Source organism: Oncorhynchus masou, chromosome 16 (genome assembly GCF_036934945.1).
Source record: "Oncorhynchus masou masou isolate Uvic2021 chromosome 16, UVic_Omas_1.1, whole genome shotgun sequence".
Taxonomy (NCBI): domain Eukaryota; kingdom Metazoa; phylum Chordata; class Actinopteri; order Salmoniformes; family Salmonidae; genus Oncorhynchus; species Oncorhynchus masou.
The window spans coordinates 31878897-31896957 of record NC_088227.1 but is presented as its reverse complement, the minus strand read 5'-3'; the positions used below and the strand labels follow the sequence as shown (position 1 = coordinate 31896957).

General features: G+C 42.8%; 1 protein-coding gene across 1 annotated transcript in view; it reads right to left on the bottom strand.

Annotated features, from left to right (window-relative positions):
• Positions 1-18061, bottom strand: part of LOC135557837 (synaptosomal-associated protein 25-A) — a 47621-nt gene that overhangs the window by 12299 nt on the left and 17261 nt on the right. Inside the window, exons 2-5 of the mRNA XM_064991491.1 lie at positions 14975-15118; positions 12339-12380; positions 9377-9425; positions 5505-5622 (exon numbers count right to left, since the gene is read on the bottom strand). Coding sequence (XP_064847563.1) covers positions 5505-5622; positions 9377-9425; positions 12339-12380; positions 14975-15046 — 281 coding nt within the window. The 5' untranslated portion in view covers positions 15047-15118. The remainder of the gene's footprint in view (positions 1-5504; positions 5623-9376; positions 9426-12338; positions 12381-14974; positions 15119-18061) is intronic.

Genomic DNA, 18061 nt, shown 5'->3' with positions numbered 1-18061 from the left:
GGTAGATATTTCCTTTCTATAACCCTGGAGAGTGGGGAGGGTAGATATTTCCTTTCTATAACCCTGGAGAGTGGGGAGGGTAGATATTTCCTTTCTATAACCCTGGAGAGTGGGGGGGAGGGTAGATATTTCCTTTCTATAACCCTGGAGAGTGGGGAGGGTAGATATTTCCTTTCTGTAACCCTGGAGAGTGGGGAGGGTAGATATTTCCTTTCTATAACCCTGGAGAGTGTGGGGGAGGGTAGATATTTCCTTTCTATAACCCTGGAGAGTGGGGAGGGTAGATATTTCCTTTCTGTAACCCTGGAGAGTGGGGGGAGGGTAGATATTTCCTTTCTATAACCCTGGAGAGTGGGGAGGGTAGATATTTCCTTTCTATAACCCTGGAGAGTGGGGAGGGTAGATATTTCCTTTCTGTAACCCTGGAGAGTGGGGAGGGTAGATATTTCCTTTCTATAACCCTGGAGAGTGGGGAGGGTAGATATTTCCTTTCTATAACCCTGGAGAGTGGGGAGGGTAGATATTTCCTTTCTGTAACCCTGGAGAGTGGGGACAGTAGATATTTCCTTTCTGTAACCCTGGAGAGTGGGGAGGGTAGATATTTCCTTTCTATAACCCTGGAGAGTGGGGAGGGTAGATATTTCCTTTCTATAACCCTGGAGAGTGGGGACAGTAGATATTTCCTTTCTGTAACCCTGGAGAGGAGAGTGGGGAGGGTAGATATTTCCTTTCTATAACCCTGGAGAGTGGGGAGGGTAGATATTTCCTTTCTATAACCCTGGAGAGTGGAGAGGGTAGATATTTCCTTTCTATAACCCTGGAGAGTGGAGAGGGTAGATATTTCCTTTCTATAACCCTGGAGAGGAGAGTGGGGAGGGTAGATATTTCCTTTCTGTAACCCTGGAGAGGAGAGTGGGGAGGGTAGATATTTCCTTTCTATAACCCTGGAGAGTGGAGAGGGTAGATATTTCCTTTCTATAACCCTGGAGAGTGGAGAGGGTAGATATTTCCTTTCTATAACCCTGGAGAGTGGAGAGGGTAGATATTTCCTTTCTATAAGCCTGGAGAGGAGAGTGGGGAGGGTAGATATTTCCTTTCTATAAGCCTGGAGAGGAGAGTGGGGAGGGTAGATATTTCCTTTCTGTAAGCCTGGAGAGGAGAGTGGGGAGGGTAGATATTTCCTTTCTATAAGCCTGGAGAGTGGAGAGGGTAGATATTTCCTTTCTATAAGCCTGGAGAGTGGAGAGGGTAGATATTTCCTTTCTATAAGCCTGGAGAGTGGAGAGGGTAGATATTTCCTTTCTATAAGCCTGGAGAGTGGAGAGGGTAGATATTTCCTTTCTATAACCCTGGAGAGTGGAGAGGGTAGATATTTCCTTTCTATAACCCTGGAGAGTGGGGAGGGTAGATATTTCCTTTCTATAACCCTGGAGAGGAGAGTGGGGAGGGTAGATATTTCCTTTCTATAACCCTGGAGAGTGGGGAGGGTAGATATTTCCTTTCTATAACCCTGGAGAGTGGGGGGAGGGTAGATATTTCCTTTCTATAACCCTGGAGAGTGGGGAGGGTAGATATTTCCTTTCTGTAACCCTGGAGAGTGGGGAGGGTAGATATTTCCTTTCTATAACCCTGGAGAGTGTGGGGGAGGGTAGATATTTCCTTTCTATAACCCTGGAGAGTGGGGAGGGTAGATATTTCCTTTCTGTAACCCTGGAGAGTGGGGGGGAGGGTAGATATTTCCTTTCTATAACCCTGGAGAGTGGGGAGGGTAGATATTTCCTTTCTATAACCCTGGAGAGTGGGTAGGGTAGATATTTCCTTTCTATAACCCTGGAGAGTGGGGAGGGTAGATATTTCCTTTCTATAACCCTGGAGAGTGGGGAGGGTAGATATTTCCTTTCTATAACCCTGGAGAGTGGGGAGGGTAGATATTTCCTTTCTATAACCCTGGAGAGTGGGGACAGTAGATATTTCCTTTCTGTAACCCTGGAGAGGAGAGTGGGGGAGGGTAGATATTTCCTTTCTATAACCCTGGAGAGTGGGGAGGGTAGATATTTCCTTTCTATAACCCTGGAGAGTGGAGAGGGTAGATATTTCCTTTCTATAACCCTGGAGAGTGGAGAGGGTAGATATTTCCTTTCTATAACCCTGGAGAGTGGGGAGGGTAGATATTTCCTTTCTATAACCCTGGAGAGGAGAGTGGGAGGGTAGATATTTCCTTTCTATAACCCTGGAGAGTGGGGAGGGTAGATATTTCCTTTCTATAACCCTGGAGAGTGGGGGGAGGGTAGATATTTCCTTTCTATAACCCTGGAGAGTGGGGAGGGTAGATATTTCCTTTCTGTAACCCTGGAGAGTGGGGAGGGTAGATATTTCCTTTCTATAACCCTGGAGAGTGGGGAGGGTAGATATTTCCTTTCTATAACCCTGGAGAGTGGGGAGGGTAGATATTTCCTTTCTATAACCCTGGAGAGTGGGGAGGGTAGATATTTCCTTTCTATAACCCTGGAGAGTGGGGAGGGTAGATATTTCCTTTCTATAACCCTGGAGAGTGGGGAGGGTAGATATTTCCTTTCTATAACCCTGGAGAGTGGGGAGGGTAGATATTTCCTTTCTATAACCCTGGAGAGTGGGGACAGTAGATATTTCCTTTCTGTAACCCTGGAGAGGAGAGTGGGGAGGGTAGATATTTCCTTTCTATAACCCTGGAGAGTGGGGAGGGTAGATATTTCCTTTCTATAACCCTGGAGAGTGGGGAGGGTAGATATTTCCTTTCTGTAACCCTGGAGAGGAGAGTGGGGAGGGTAGATATTTCCTTTCTATAACCCTGGAGAGTGGGGACAGTAGATATTTCCTTTCTATAACCCTGGAGAGGAGAGTGGGGAGGGTAGATATTTCCTTTCTATAACCCTGGAGAGTGGGGACAGTAGATATTTCCTTTCTGTAACCCTGGAGAGTGGGGAGGGTAGATATTTCCTTTCTATAACCCTGGAGAGTGGGGACAGTAGATATTTCCTTTCTGTAACCCTGGAGAGTGGGGACAGTAGATATTTCCTTTCTGTAACCCTGGAGAGTGGGGACAGTAGATATTTCCTTTCTGTAACCCTGGAGAGGAGAGTGGGGAGGGTAGATATTTCCTTTCTGTAACCCTGGAGAGTGGGGACAGTAGATATTTCCTTTCTGTAACCCTGGAGAGGAGAGTGGGGACAGTAGATATTTCCTTTCTGTAACCCTGGAGAGTGGGGAGGGTAGATATTTCCTTTCTGTAACATTTCTTGTTTTATCAGAGGATAGAAAAGATGGCTGATTATAAGCCCTCCCACTGAGCTAGTATTTATAGAAATGGACTGGGGCGACGGTTCTCTTGGCTCTCTGACAGCGCTGACAGACCACTGTGGTAAACACACACAGTCAGTCATACTGCCTGGTTAACTCTCCTCCTCTCCTCCTACATTCACCCGTCTCAATGATGTTATACAATTTGTGTTGTATAGGCTACAGTTCGGTTATCACATCCTTTCCATGTGCCATGTGTAACTTTCTCGCTATATCTTTCTTTCTTTCTCCTTTTATCAGCTAAAAATATGTTTTGGTAAAAACTCCCGAGTCCCTGATGGGAGTGAATCTGTTTGGGTAACACATACTGTACCTCCATAAACTTACAGTATAACTGGACCTATTTGGATATTATGTAAATCAGACATGCAGACAGACCCTCATCAGGGTGAACGCTTTTGATAAAATATTAAATCCCAATAGTCCTACTAGCGAAGAATCTTCATTCCATTTGATTGGATCAATTCCTTTTGATTGGACCAAATCAATTTGATTGGATCAATTCCATTTGATTGGAATTAGAAAAAAGACACCTACAATAGAGGTTAAATCCAGTGGGTTGAGATTTTTTCTCCAGTTTAAATCTAGAGAACTAGAATGTAGCCCTGGGTTTCAGTCAACCTAATATACTAATTGTTCTAGTGGCTTCCATAATAGTGGTAAATGAATCTGAGAACCCCGGACTACAATTATATGACAAATAACAGGAGTTCATCATGAACATCATCAGCATCAGTATTTCATCATGTGTACCATTACTCTCAGTGCATTACCAGCATGCATGGCATTCAAGGGTCATGCTCTTCCTGTCATTCCAGTCAGTAGTCATTATTGTGTTGGGTGAGAGAGAGAGAGAGAGAGAGAGAGAGAGAGAGAGAGAGAGAGAGAGAGAGAGAGAGAGAGAGAGAGAGGGTGAGAGAGAGAGAGTGAGAGAGAGAGAGAGCGCGAGAGAGTGAGAGAGAGAGAGAGAGTGAGAGAGAGAGAGCGAGAGAGTGAGAGAGAGTAAGAGAGAGAGAGAGAGAGAGAGAGAGAGAGAGAGAATGGCTCACGCATGCCATGCTGCTACTGATCTACTCTACAGATGTCAGCTTGTTTGGTTGTCTGATGGTGTGTATTTACATGCAGATGAGGAAAATGTTAAGCATTCTAGGAATCTTACAGTGGCTATGACAGTAATAGTAACTATAGTGGCCATGATAGCAACAGTAACTATAGTGGCTATGATAGTAATAATAACTATAGTGGCTATGATAGTAATAGTAACTATAGTGGCTATGATAGTAGTAGTGGCCATAGTGGCTTTGATAGTAGTAGTGGCTGTAGTGGCTTTTGATAGTCTGGCAAGAGGAGAATGGTGTTGTTCTATGGACTCTTATGTAAGCGTGCAAACGAGAAGTTTTCTTGGACGAGAAGGGTACTTGGAGAATGATGCTTGGAGAAGGGCACTGCTAATGAGATTTGACCTGGTCTGAGTGGAGGAGAGTTTGGTTTGCGGATGGATAGGAGCTTTGGTGGTTGGATGTGTTCAGGGGTCATAGAATGTCCTGTCTAGCATTACTAGTTAGGGACAGTAAATGTTTGGACATTTTGTGGGCAGTAGTCAGCTTGGCTATTATGCTGCTGAGGGGACCTCGGATACTCTCTACACACTGTATAGGCTAACAGTGCATTGTTGTTAACAACCTCCATGCACTGTTCTGACACCCTGGTTCAGCGTAGGCTGTGACAGATGGGCCTGTGGGGAGCTCCTGAGCCGAGCCTGCGGATGGCGCAAAGGATTCTGGGATATGTCTGGAGGCCTGCCCGGAGGATCACTAGAGCGAGACCCATGAGGACCTGAGGCTCCTGTCAGTCACTGTGTGTGTGTGTATGTGTGTGTGTGTGTATGGGTGTATGTGTGTGTGTGTGTGTGTGTGTGTGTGTACAGCATGTGTGCGAGACAACATGTCTTGTGTGGAAGTGTGTGTGTGTGCCTGTCTTATGCCGCCATGGCCTCCTTGGTTCAGGCTGAGTCATTGAGCGTGGAGGTAAGAGGTCAGAGGTTGGAGGTTAGAGGGGAGGAGTCAGTCTGGTTAGAGCTGGAGAAGACTAGCGCACTACTGACCACTATGACGCCACTTGTACCCTGGTTTTAATGGCAGGCAGGCAGGCAGGCAGGCAGCACCTACTTGTTACAAGGACAGGAGCAAAGACCACAGAATGCTCCTAGATCGTTCAAATTCTTTTCTGCATCCTTCATGTCCTTATTGATTTGGTCCATTCCCTCCTCGATGCGCTCCATTTGCTCTGATTAAACACAAGTAATTTATCCCCCACAGAACGAAGCACGTGAGAAGAAAAGGAAACAAAAGAAAGAAAGGAGGAGAGAAGACAAAGAGAAGACAACAGATTCAGACAGTCACTGTGACGAAAGGAAAAGAACTGGACGCCACCACATAGTGAAGAACCTTTGGGCTCGTTGGGTCAGTACCTACTTGTTACAGGGACATATGAAAAGGCCACAGCATTTCCCTAAATCTTTTAAACTTTTCTCGGCCTCCTTCATGTCTTGGTTAATATGGTTCATGCCATCTTCAACACGATCCAGTTGTTCTGGTCAGGACAAAGGGATGACAGCAGTGGAATGAATTTTATTGACTATGACAGAAATATATGAGTACTGGGGCTGATTAAAGTCATGACTAAGACATTCAGTTTCCATAAATCATTTTTATATACTAATTTCATTTTACAGAAGCCTTTTAGTGTTGGAAATTATGTTAAATAAATATTAATGGTTTAATTTGAAAATCTGAAGATATAACCCTTCACAACGTTCGCTATGGTGGAAACTTAGGGCCAATCTGAAATCCTACCGATTCTACCCTACAGTATCCTTCCCCTAGGAAATTCTGTATGCCGTTCATGGGCAGTGGGGTCTGGACCTGGTGAAGGTAGCTGGTGGGTCCTATTGATGTGGTGTGGTGTGGGTTGGGTTGGGTTGGGTTGTGGTAAATTACATTGTCAATTCAGCAGAAAGTTCAGAATGAATGAAAAATTGACAACATTGTCTTTGAGGATTTTTTACTCATTCATTTAATTTCAGTTTTATTTAAATCAAATTGTCTTTAAATGAATGCATTTAATTCCCTGCAGTAAATTGCTTGAAAATGGAATTGACCACAGCCCTGGTGTGGGAGGGGTGCCCCCCCCAGGTAGGGGGGGGATGGACAAGTCCGGGGTTGTGGTTTAGGAGACTGAGTAGTAATTATGTGCAGTATGTGTTATAGTGAGATGAGGTTGGAAGGTAGAGTACGTCAGGAATACAGTCAAGGCGAAGCCCTTTGACACTGTCCACCTTTGTAAAATCCCTGGCATGCTTTTGTACTGTAGAAACAACTTAGTCATGTGACCTTTACTTAAACAGAGGAGAAGAAGAACGTACAATGGAAATAATACATTTATTTGCTCTTGGAACATTACCCAACCCTATATTTTCCATCCAGCTCTCTTTGTTATTTCATTTTGTGATTAATTCAAACCTTGTGCACTGCATCAGCCTCAGGCTTCTTCAATACGACACCATCAATAAGCAGAGGTCAGAGGGCAGCTAGCCAGGCTTACAGACACCTCAGCAACTAGCAAGCCGTCCAAATGGGCTTGTGGAGGCAACCCTGGAGCAGGTTGACGTTTATTGTCTTGAGTCTTGTCCTTGAGGCAGAACTACGCGATTTCCGCAAGATGTGCAAGCTGCAAAGTCAATATATTCTATATTATAAAAATGCATGATTTTGTTGTGCTTTTTGGACTTAATTTAAAGTTAGGGTTTAGGCATTATGGTTAGCAGTGGGGTTAAGGTTAGGGTGATGTTTATGTTCCAGCTAGTGACTACTCTGCAGAGCTGCCTTCAGAACAAGATTCATGATTTAAAAACGCTTCCCTGTAACCCTGGACGGAAGGATTGCAGAAGGGGAGAGATAAGTGGATAGAGGGATGACAAAGATATAGAGGGATGATAGAGATACAGAGTGATGACAGAGATATAGAGGGATGACAGATATATAGAGGGATGATAAAGATATGGAGGGATGATAAAGATATGGGGGGATGATAAATATATGGAGGGATGATAAATATATGGAGGGATGATAAATATATGGAGGGATGATAAAGATATGGAGGGATGATAAATATATGGAGGGATGATAAATATATGGAGGGATGATAAATATATGGAGGGATGATAGTGATATGGAGGGATGATAAAGATATGGAGGGATGATAAAGATATGGAGGGATGACAGAGATATAGAGAGATGATAGAGATGTGGAGGTATGATAAAGATATGGAGGGATGATAGTGATATGGAGGGATGATAGTGATATGGAGGGATGATAAAGATATGGAGGGATGATAAAGATATGGAGGGATGATAGAGATACGGAGGGATGATAGTGATATGGAGGGATGATAAAGATATGGAGGGATGATAAAGATATGGAGGGATGATAGAGATACGGAGGGATGATAGGGAATGAGCAGATTACAGTGAGTCTGTAATCAAGGTCCTCAGTCGTGGGCTTTCCCCATTAGGATCTGATCACAGCAGTCGAACCGGCCAATCAGAAGGCTAGATTGAGGCTAATGCCTTCCGGCAGGACAATTATGTCCTCTGGTCAATCCAAGCACAACAAACCAGTGGTAATGCCAATAACCCACTACGCACACACTGAATCCACGTTGTTTCCACGTCATTTCGATGAAATGATGTTTAACCAACGTGGAATAGATGTTGATTTGATGTCTGTGCCCAGTGGGAAGTTTCAACTGAACCAGGGTTTCGGCCATGTTATTAGTTTCTCTATATAACATTTGTTATTGGTCACTATCAGGTGTAAATCATGTCTGCATTCTTCGTCTGCTTTATAGAGTAACAAGACTTTAAGGAATATGGCTAACACAGTAGTCCTTTAGAGGAGTACAGTGTGTTAAACACGTTGACTTGTACTGTTTGTTTGTGTGGCTGCTTCTTTTCATGACGTGCCATAATCCAGATCATTCACAAACTGCATTTAACCAGGGATGATACAAAAGTGGGTTCAATTGTTAGTGTGTAAATCCATGGAAGAATGAGAATGAATTTTGTGGTTAAATGGATCCTTGGTTCACTTCACTGACTCTGAGACAGAACCGGTTTTATCACTACACCTTTGACACATTGGCCTACTGTTCGGTTGGTGGCCTTTTAGGGATAAACCCCCATGACTGGAACAATTCACCCAAATTATGGATAAGTGGGCTTCTGTAATTCAACTTTTGGCACAGAAGTATAATGGAGACTTAAATATAGTAAATAAAGGGTGGTTGTTGCGGTGTTTGGCCTGAGAATGTTTTGAGGTTTACTTGTTGTCTTTGGGGTACGAAAGCAGAGAAAAGCTGTTAGCGAAGCGAATGAAAAACTGTTAACGAATCCAAAGAAAACATGTTAGCAAAACCAAAGGATATAAGTTAGTGAAACCAAGGTAATGAAGTTAGCGAACCAAAGAAAACATGTTAGCACACCAAGAAAAAGCAGTTAGCAAACAAAACCAAAAGTTATAAAACGAAAAAAAAAAGAGTTGTTAGTTTCTTCATCAGGTTTCAAAGGAATTGTTGACCTGCAGTGGAATTCATAATAAAGCATGCATTAGGGCAGAAATTAAAATAGAGGAAATCACTGTTTCAAAGGGGTAGTTGGAGAAAACCTTAGTTACGAACTGGCATGTAATGGATATGAGCAAGTACACAGCAAACAATTCAAACATCAAGAATATCTACATTTGTTTGTTGACATTTAACGTCTAAAAGATAACCATATGAGGTTTTTTGTAACTTCATCCACATATCTGTCTATTTCAATGTACAAAGCACTTGAAAATAACTCAAGTTGAAATATACAGTAGGATCTGTCGTTCGAGCTCACTACTTCAAAACATGCACTGTTATATTATTCATAGCTAAACATCAGATACAAGGCTGGGAACGTCGTCCCGTTGGGTTTCCCTTCTCCAAGACACTTACCTCCTTGCTCATCCAGCATAACCAAGGTCCTGATACCAGCATCTTTACTCTAATCCCCAAACACCACAGCGAAGAGAGGTGAAGAAGGAAGGGATGAATGGAAGGAAATAAAGAGAGAGAGGTCAGATCACAAAGGGCCTTATAGAATACAGATTAGAGTGCAAGGCAACATGATTGGAAACCAGGAGGAGACCATCAGAATAAAAGCCACCTCAAGCCTTAGGCAAAGTTAGACCAAGGTCTTGCCATTTGCTCAACTTAAAATCTCTCAACAAACAGTAACATTGTCCGAATCGTGACAGCCTGAGAATATTAGCATATTCTAAGCGTTTCTGGTGTGATTTTAAACTGGATTGGCCAACCTGTGTGTCTTTGACTTTACTGTAATGGTTAGCGCTTCGGGTTTTAATGTTGTAGGTGTTTATGTTTAAAAATATAGATATTGAGGGAAAGTGGGGTCACCTGTTACCCTCCTGTGAGAGGAAGTGCGGTAGTATTGATCAGGTTCAGAGGTCATAAGCCAGGGAACATTAACCCTTTGTTTGGTATGACACATTGTAAATATCTGACATACAAAGACGATTGATAAAAAAATCCAAAATGAAAAGCTTGGCATCAGATTGAAAGCTGATAATGCCAAAAGTGGACTTTACGCCTATTTACGATACACCATCTTCTTTCTTACAGCAGCCTGTACACTGCTATTCTATATCTGTGCCAGATCATTTCACCAATCCCAGCAGTGGATTACAGTGCACTTGGAGACCTTGGGGTCCTGAAACTACATGAATAGCCAGCCCAAACCACTCTCCGCAGGGTCGGTAGAAAACTACATGAATAGCCAGTCCAAACCACCCTCCGCAGGGTCGGTAGAAAACTACATGAATAGCCAGCCCAAACCACTCTCCGCAGGGTCGGTAGAAAACTACATGAATAGCCAGCCCAAACCACTCTCCGCAGGGTCGGTAGAAAACTACATGAATAGCCAGCCCAAACCACTCTCCGCAGGGTCGGTAGAAAACTACATGAATAGCCAGCCCAAACCACTCTCCGCAGGGTCGGTAGAAAACTACATGAATAGCCAGTCCAAACCACTCTCCGCAGGGTCGGTAGAAAACTACATGAATAGCCAGTCCAAACCACTCTCCGCAGGGTCGGTAGAAAACTACATGAATAGCCAGTCCAAACCACTCTCCGCAGGGTCGGTAGAAAACTACATGAATAGCCAGTCCAAACCACTCTCCGCAGGGTCGGTAGAAAACTACATGAATAGCCAGTCCAAACCACTCTCCGCAGGGTCGGTAGAAAACTACATGAATAGCCAGCCCAAACCACTCTCCGCAGGGTCGGTAGAAAACTACATGAATAGCCAGCCCAAACCACTCTCCGCAGGGTCGGTTTTCAGGGATACAGTATTTTCAACCTAACTTCCGTTTCCCCTGAAAAATGGGTGTGGGACTCTATTCAGGCATCTTTTTTACACCTGCTATGTTAGGTTAGCCAAAACTATCCATATTAGTAATCGATTGGCTTTAGATACAGATACAGTATGGACCTCTGACCAGTGTGCAATGTGGCTAACAAAACAAACCCCCCCTGATATCATGGAGACTTTTACAGCTCCTGGCTGACTAATAAACATGGAACCTGGTGTGGAGCATAGGCAGCATAAAAAGACACCTTGCCTCCCCTACCTCTCATTCCTGCCTCCTCAGCAGTTTACAAGGAAGAGAGCATCAAAGTTTGGGGCAAGGGGGAGCAATAAGCCACAACTGCAGTGTATAAATTATTCTGTAATTTAGCATTCCACTTCCCAGAGAAATCCCAAGTTAGTTAATATGACTCCCAGGGGAGTCTTCTTGGCACAATTGAATACGATCCCGAGTGCACTGCACTGAACCCCTCAGCTTGGCTCAGCTTGGCTCGATACTATCACCTTATGCAAACCGTATGGATGGAGATGGATACCCCTGGATTCTATCATTATGTATTTGGAAATGCAGATCCATTTTTGTTTGTATGAAAAAGAGAATTCGCTCACCTAAATATTATGATGACAGAGAGAGAGATAATCACTTTAATAAATTAGAATCTGTGTTCTTGACCTGTGGGGTGATACACTCTTATCGCTAATCATCTGATTGATCATCGCAGTCTAACTGTCCCTCTCTTCGTCTCTTGCTCCTTCTCTCCATTATCCTCCATTTTCTCTTTTGTCAGACAGTCCCTCCCTCTATCTTCACCTACACTTGTCTGTTTGTCATGTCCGAGGTGCTGTTATCCTTCTCTCTCTCCCCTCTCCCCTCTCTCTCTTGCTCTTTCTCTCCCTCCCTCTATCTCTCCCTCTCTCCCCTCTTCCTCTCTCTCCATCTCTCCCCCTCTCTCCATCTCTCCATCCCCCCTCTCTCCCTCCAGTGATGACAGGGAGGTGCTGTGCTGTGCTATTCGTGGAGATATATGAACTGATGATCAATATGACCTTGAGATATGAGGCACAAGGCTGTCATCAGAGACCTGTTATCTCTCTGTTCTCTGTTCTCTCCCTCCCTATCCCTCTCTCTCTCTTCTGATCTCTCTCTCTCGCTCTCTCTTCTGATCTCTCTCTCTCAGTCTCTCTTCTGATCTCTCTCTCTCAGTCTCTCTTCTGATCTCTCTCTCTCTTTCTCTCCTGATCTCTCTCTCATCTCCCCTCTTCTTACCAAGATAACATTTCAAAACTCTCAATAGTGTTATTTTAACACTGTATTAGTGGGACTCATACGTGCACTGTAAAAGTGATACATTTAACACTCTCCGAGTTAAATGTGCTCCAGTGAATTTGCTGTGCCAGGCAGATCCTGGTTCTGTACATGTAAGAACACACAGTGCATGTCTTACCCATGTCAATATCGTGCACGGCTCGGCATTGTATTCTGGCTTGGCGTTGTGAACACTGTAAGTATGAATGGTGTCTTTCTCTTACCTCTTCCACCAGCTGTAGCATACGACGAGTGCTCTCCAGTGACTGTGGACAGAAAGGAGAAGAAACATGAGAACTGGAAAGCATCAGAAGACATGACAGATATGAGTAGAGGTTGAGATGCAGGTCTACTCTAGATATCACCATATGGTCTACTCTAGATATCACCATATGGTCTACTCTAGATATCACCATATGGTCTACTCTAGATATCACCATATGGTCTACTCTAGATATCACCATATGGTCTACTCTAGATGTCACCATATGGTCTACTCTAGATGTCACCATATGGTCTACTCTAGATGTCACCATATGGTCTACTCTAGATATCACCATATGGTCTACTCTAGATGTCACCATATGGTCTACTCTAGATGTCACCATATGGTCTACTCTAGATGTCACCATATGGTCTACTCTAGATGTCACCATATGGTCTACTCTAGATATCACCATATGGTCTACTCTAGATATCACCATATGGTCTACTCTAGATATCACCATATGGTCTACTCTAGATATGGTCTACTCTAGATGTCACCATATGGTCTACTCTAGATATCACCATATGGTCTACTCTAGATATCACCATATGGTCTACTCTAGATATCACCATATGGTCTACTCTAGATATCACCATATGGTCTACTCTAGATATCACCATATGGTCTACTCTAGATATCACCATATGGTCTACTCTAGATATCACCATATGGTCTACTCTAGATATCGCCATATGGTCTACTCTAGATATCACCATATGGTCTACTCTAGATATCACCATATGGTCTACTCTAGATATCGCCATATGGTCTACTCTAGATATCACCATATGGTCTACTCTAGATGTCACCATATGGTCTACTCTAGAAGCACCACATGTTTGTTTGTGAAATACTTAAGATACTTAAGTACTTGAGGTACTTAACTGTTACCCATAAATTATTGATATTGAGATAAAAATGATTGCATTGGACCTTTAAGGTTAAAATAAAAATATAATGTTGTGTATCAGTAGGGTGAATTGTTACAATGACCATCGTGGAAATGACAGAACTCTGATGTAGCTACAGAGAGTCAGATATGTTTCTTTAGAGGCACAAAAAAACACAAAATCACAATTATGCACAATCATGACAATACTGTGCAAACAATACATTTAAAAGGTTTGGAAGCATTACTGAACTTGTATTTTAAATACATTTGTATTTAAATAAGATTAAAACAGTGCTTATATTTATCAGTATCATTCAAACTGTTGTGAACCATGTTGTAAAATAACTGCATATACTCTACATTGAATGCTTGGGATCAATTTCCCAACCCCCTTTTCAACCTCTTCTACTGTTGGCCAGCTAGCAAGCTAGCGAGCGATAGCGGCATGCTCCAATTTTCTCTCTAAATAGAGATCAGTAGGCATGTGGCTGTGAGGCTCTGGCTGTACTGGGGTTGCGGGGTTTCTGTGGGAGCTGTGATATCTTATCCCTTTTGCATGGCTGCAGCTCGGATCCGCTCTGTGAGGCAGCTCACTGCACTGCTGAGCCCCCGGGGATGGGGGAGGGGGGTGGGGAGAGGGAGGAGACACAGCCCGGGCTCACAGGCTGAGCCTCAACGCTGTAACGTTTACAGTCAGCCTCTCTTCTACTGTCAGCTTCTCCCCCACACCCATCAGAAACCAAATTACCACCACTATACTCTGGTATAGGGCGGCAGGGTAGCCTAGTGGTTAGAGCGTTGGACTAGTAACCGAAAGGTTGCAAGTTCAAACCCCCGAGCTGACAAGGTACAAATCTGTCGTTCTGCCCCTGAACAGGCAGTTAACCCACTGTTCCTAGGCCGTCATTGAAAATAAGAATTTGTTCTTAACTGACTTGCCTAGTAAAATAATGGTAAAATAAAAAATAAGTAAAATCTCAGAGATACAGCTTCAAGATGGCTGTTGTGTAAGAAACGTCTCAAGGTGAGATGTTGTTTAGCATTAGCGATGTGATTGGACACAGAGAGAGAGGAAACTGTGATTGGAACCACCATTTTATGTCCTGATTGTGTGTGTGTGTTTAATATTCTGCTCAGCTGTGAAAGTGTGAGTCATCGGGGAGGCAGGAGAAATGTGGGCTAGGCTGCTGCAGGCTGGTACGGAGGCTGCTGGCAACACACACACGTACAAACTAACACACACACACTTCACCGTTACATAAAACTGGATGCAGTTGGACCCTCCCTCCACCTGACACACAGACCCTGGGATCGAGCAGCGAATGAGGCCAACAGCACATTACCCTTCTCTATAGGAGCTGGCTGCTCTCAGGATGAGGTCATCTAGCGGGCCATCTTATGGTAATGTGTGACACTGTAACGTGTACAGTCATTTGAGGTGGAAGATGTATTTAACTGGATCTGTGGATTTTATGTCAAGTGGAGAGTGAGGAATGAGTTTATCATCAATTCTACAGCTAAAGCCTACACCTTTTATTCCAAGCTCATCTTTTCATATTTGTTTTACGTGTAGTGGTTGCATATGCCTATTTCTGGATGATTTTCTGTGTACTCCCTGAAGGCTTGAGTGTCTCTCACGTGTCTATAAATCTGTTGAAGATGTGGTAAACAGTAGCATGGGTAGGGGTTGTGTTGCTCACCTCATCTCCAAGCTGGTCGGCGCGTTGCTGCATATCCGACAGCTCATTGCGCATGTCCAAGTCTTCAGCCATGGCTACTGGCTGTATGGGGTGGAGTTGGTCTCCAACGGGAAAGAATAGATCCTACTGGGAGGCCGGGGAAGACTAGCGGAGGAAAGGAGACACAAAACAACAGATATTATCATGCTAAGCTAAATAACGTCTTTTAGCACGCTACGCTAGACATTTTATTTAGTCTGCTAAGCTAAACGACAGCCTTTAGCATGTCAAGCTAAACAAGTATGTTCCCAGAGCTAAGGTTACGTTCCAATTGACATACTAGAATACCACTAAGAATGCGTGCCAAATACATTGCTTCAGTGCTAGTGTAGATATTTGTGTCTTTTTAGGAAGCGTGCTACATCATGTCATTTTCTGAGATGTGTTTCGCCCCATGGCCACAGTAATTAACCTACACATCAAAGGTGAATCTACCCCCCCTCTATTTTCTTAGATCTCAGGCGAATGAACGGCAGGTGCTTTCCATCTGCAGTCCCTGGAACAGTTAGAACCCAGTATAGTAGAGGATTACTGACTGCAACAGCATTTGTTCCACTGAATGATAAGGAAGTGCGCAAGTCATTGATGTTTGCAGAATGATGGCAGTCTTAGAGAGTCAAGTCGAAGGGATATTGTGGGTTAGCGAGCTCAAACACTGGACACTGTAAGCCTGTGCTGTGTTTCCCTGTAGGCCAGAATCATTAGAGGTTCAATCATACAGTAGACAGCAGGGGAGGCTACTGAGGGGAGGACGGCTCAATGGAATGGTATCGACCACATGGAAACCATGTTTTTGATGTGATTTGATGCCATTCCATTCACTCCATTCCGGCCATTATTATGAGCCGTCCTCCCCTCAGCAGCCTCCACTGCCAGACAGGGGTTTGATCTCTCCTCAGTAGCACCCACTCACATTCACTGAGGGATTGACGACAGTCATTGTTTACCTTGCTAAATATAATAGAGGGGCATTCGTATCGGGATGCATGTCACAGAATATATGTACCCTTCACAGTAAGGCTCTGCTGATTGCTATAATAAATCATCTTTACAAGGGTAACCTAACAACCCAACAACATTGAAATCACCAACGGTAAAGTTATGTGTAGTAGTGGACAATATTATGTGTCAGAGAGTGTATCATCGTTCGTGACAAGGCAATCCAGATTCTATTCCATATTCTGCCCTCCAGATCGTTCTGTTCCCTTGCAGTTGGAGCCGACATGTGTCTTGGGAATCTCACGACATCTGGGGTTGTAACAAGCGCCACATTTTTACTACAGTAATCTTAAAGATGTATTACAGTAATCAGTCATCTTTACTACAGTAATCTTAAAGATGTATTACAGTAATCAGTCATCTTTACTACAGTAATCTTAAAGATGTATTACAGTAATCAGTCATCTTTACTACAGTAATCTTAAAGATGTATTACAGTAATCAGTCATCTTTACTACAGTAATCTTAAAGATGTATTACAGTAATCAGTCATCTTTACTACAGTAATCTTAAAGATGTATTACAGTAATCAGTCATCTTTAGTACAGTAATCTTAAAGATGTATTACAGTAATCAGTCATCTTTACTACAGTAATCTTAAAGATGTATTACAGTAATCAGTCATCTTTACTACAGTAATCTTAAAGATGTATTACAGTAATCAGTCATCTTTAGTACAGTATCATAAAGCCATCTTCCTCTTGGTAACTGACTAGGTCATATACTGTAATATATGACTCCTACATACAGATATACATATTCTCATGCAGAAGTGACCATATTATCACGTTAACAAAATACAGTATCACTCATAACCTTTTTTACAGCCACTGGAGAGCTCTCCCACTGGGTACAGTCAGTTCAATGTCTAGTTTTAATTTACATTTGGTTGAGTTGTCAATTAACGTGAATTCAATGTGAAATCAACAAAAGAAAATGCACTGTCTTGTCATTGGATTTAGGTTAAAAGTTGGGTGAAAAGAAGATTAAATTCCCTGTTGATGACTTTTTTCAAATCCAATCAGTTTTCCACCTTGATTCAACATCATCACATTGAATTGTTTTGTTGAAATGATGTGGAAACAATGTTGATTCAACCCATTTTTGTCCCATGGGATCTTTGTACACGAAGCACACAGTATGTTCGCTTTCCTCCTCCATAGCTTTTCTTTAGAGGTTTCCTTCTCCTGCATGGCTAAACATGACCAGCAGCCATCTTGGATTACAGAAATCTCTTACTGACTGGGCAGCAGCAGAAGCAGTGCCATTTAAATCAAATTAGATTGAAAAACAGGGCATCAACATTTGTTATCAGAGAAAGAAAGGCTTTCATCTCAAACACAAACAGGCTGGATTCTCTCTCTGGAGCCCCTCAAGGTTGCCTGTTATCCCCTCTGCAGTTTACCACTGAAACTAGCACATCAACCAGTCCTAAACTGAGGGGTGCAGAGGGCATCTGGAAACATCTGATTTTTAATAAACCAATTAATTAATTATTTATTGTATATTGAGTCATATTATTTAATCCGGCTATTAATTGAACGTTTTCACAATAGACTAGAGATATGTGTCTGTGAACCATTTAGCTTCTGATCTAAAGATTCCATTTAGCTTCTGATCTAAAGATTCCATTAAGCTTCTGATCTAAAGATTCCATTTCGATTCTGATCTATTTAGATTGAGATCTGATGAGACCGTTGTCATTATGAGTGTGAACTACAAGCCCGGGGTTTATCACCTCTCTTGGACATTGTGAAGACGTGATTCATGCTGAGGGAGCATCCACTAGGGTTGTTGTCACAGAAACATGTATAACCCTTGGAGACGTATATCATAACTAGTTGAGACTTTAAACACAGCTAGGACATAACCTGGCCTACATACTGTATATGCTACAATACATACACTCCTCATTACTATGTAGAGAGCTTGAAAGCACTTGGAAAAACCCTATATAAAAAAAGCACTATATAAATCCAATCCTCTGACTTCAAATATATGTATAACACAAGAGAACAATATCTAAGGTATCATGTGAAAATCTTATTT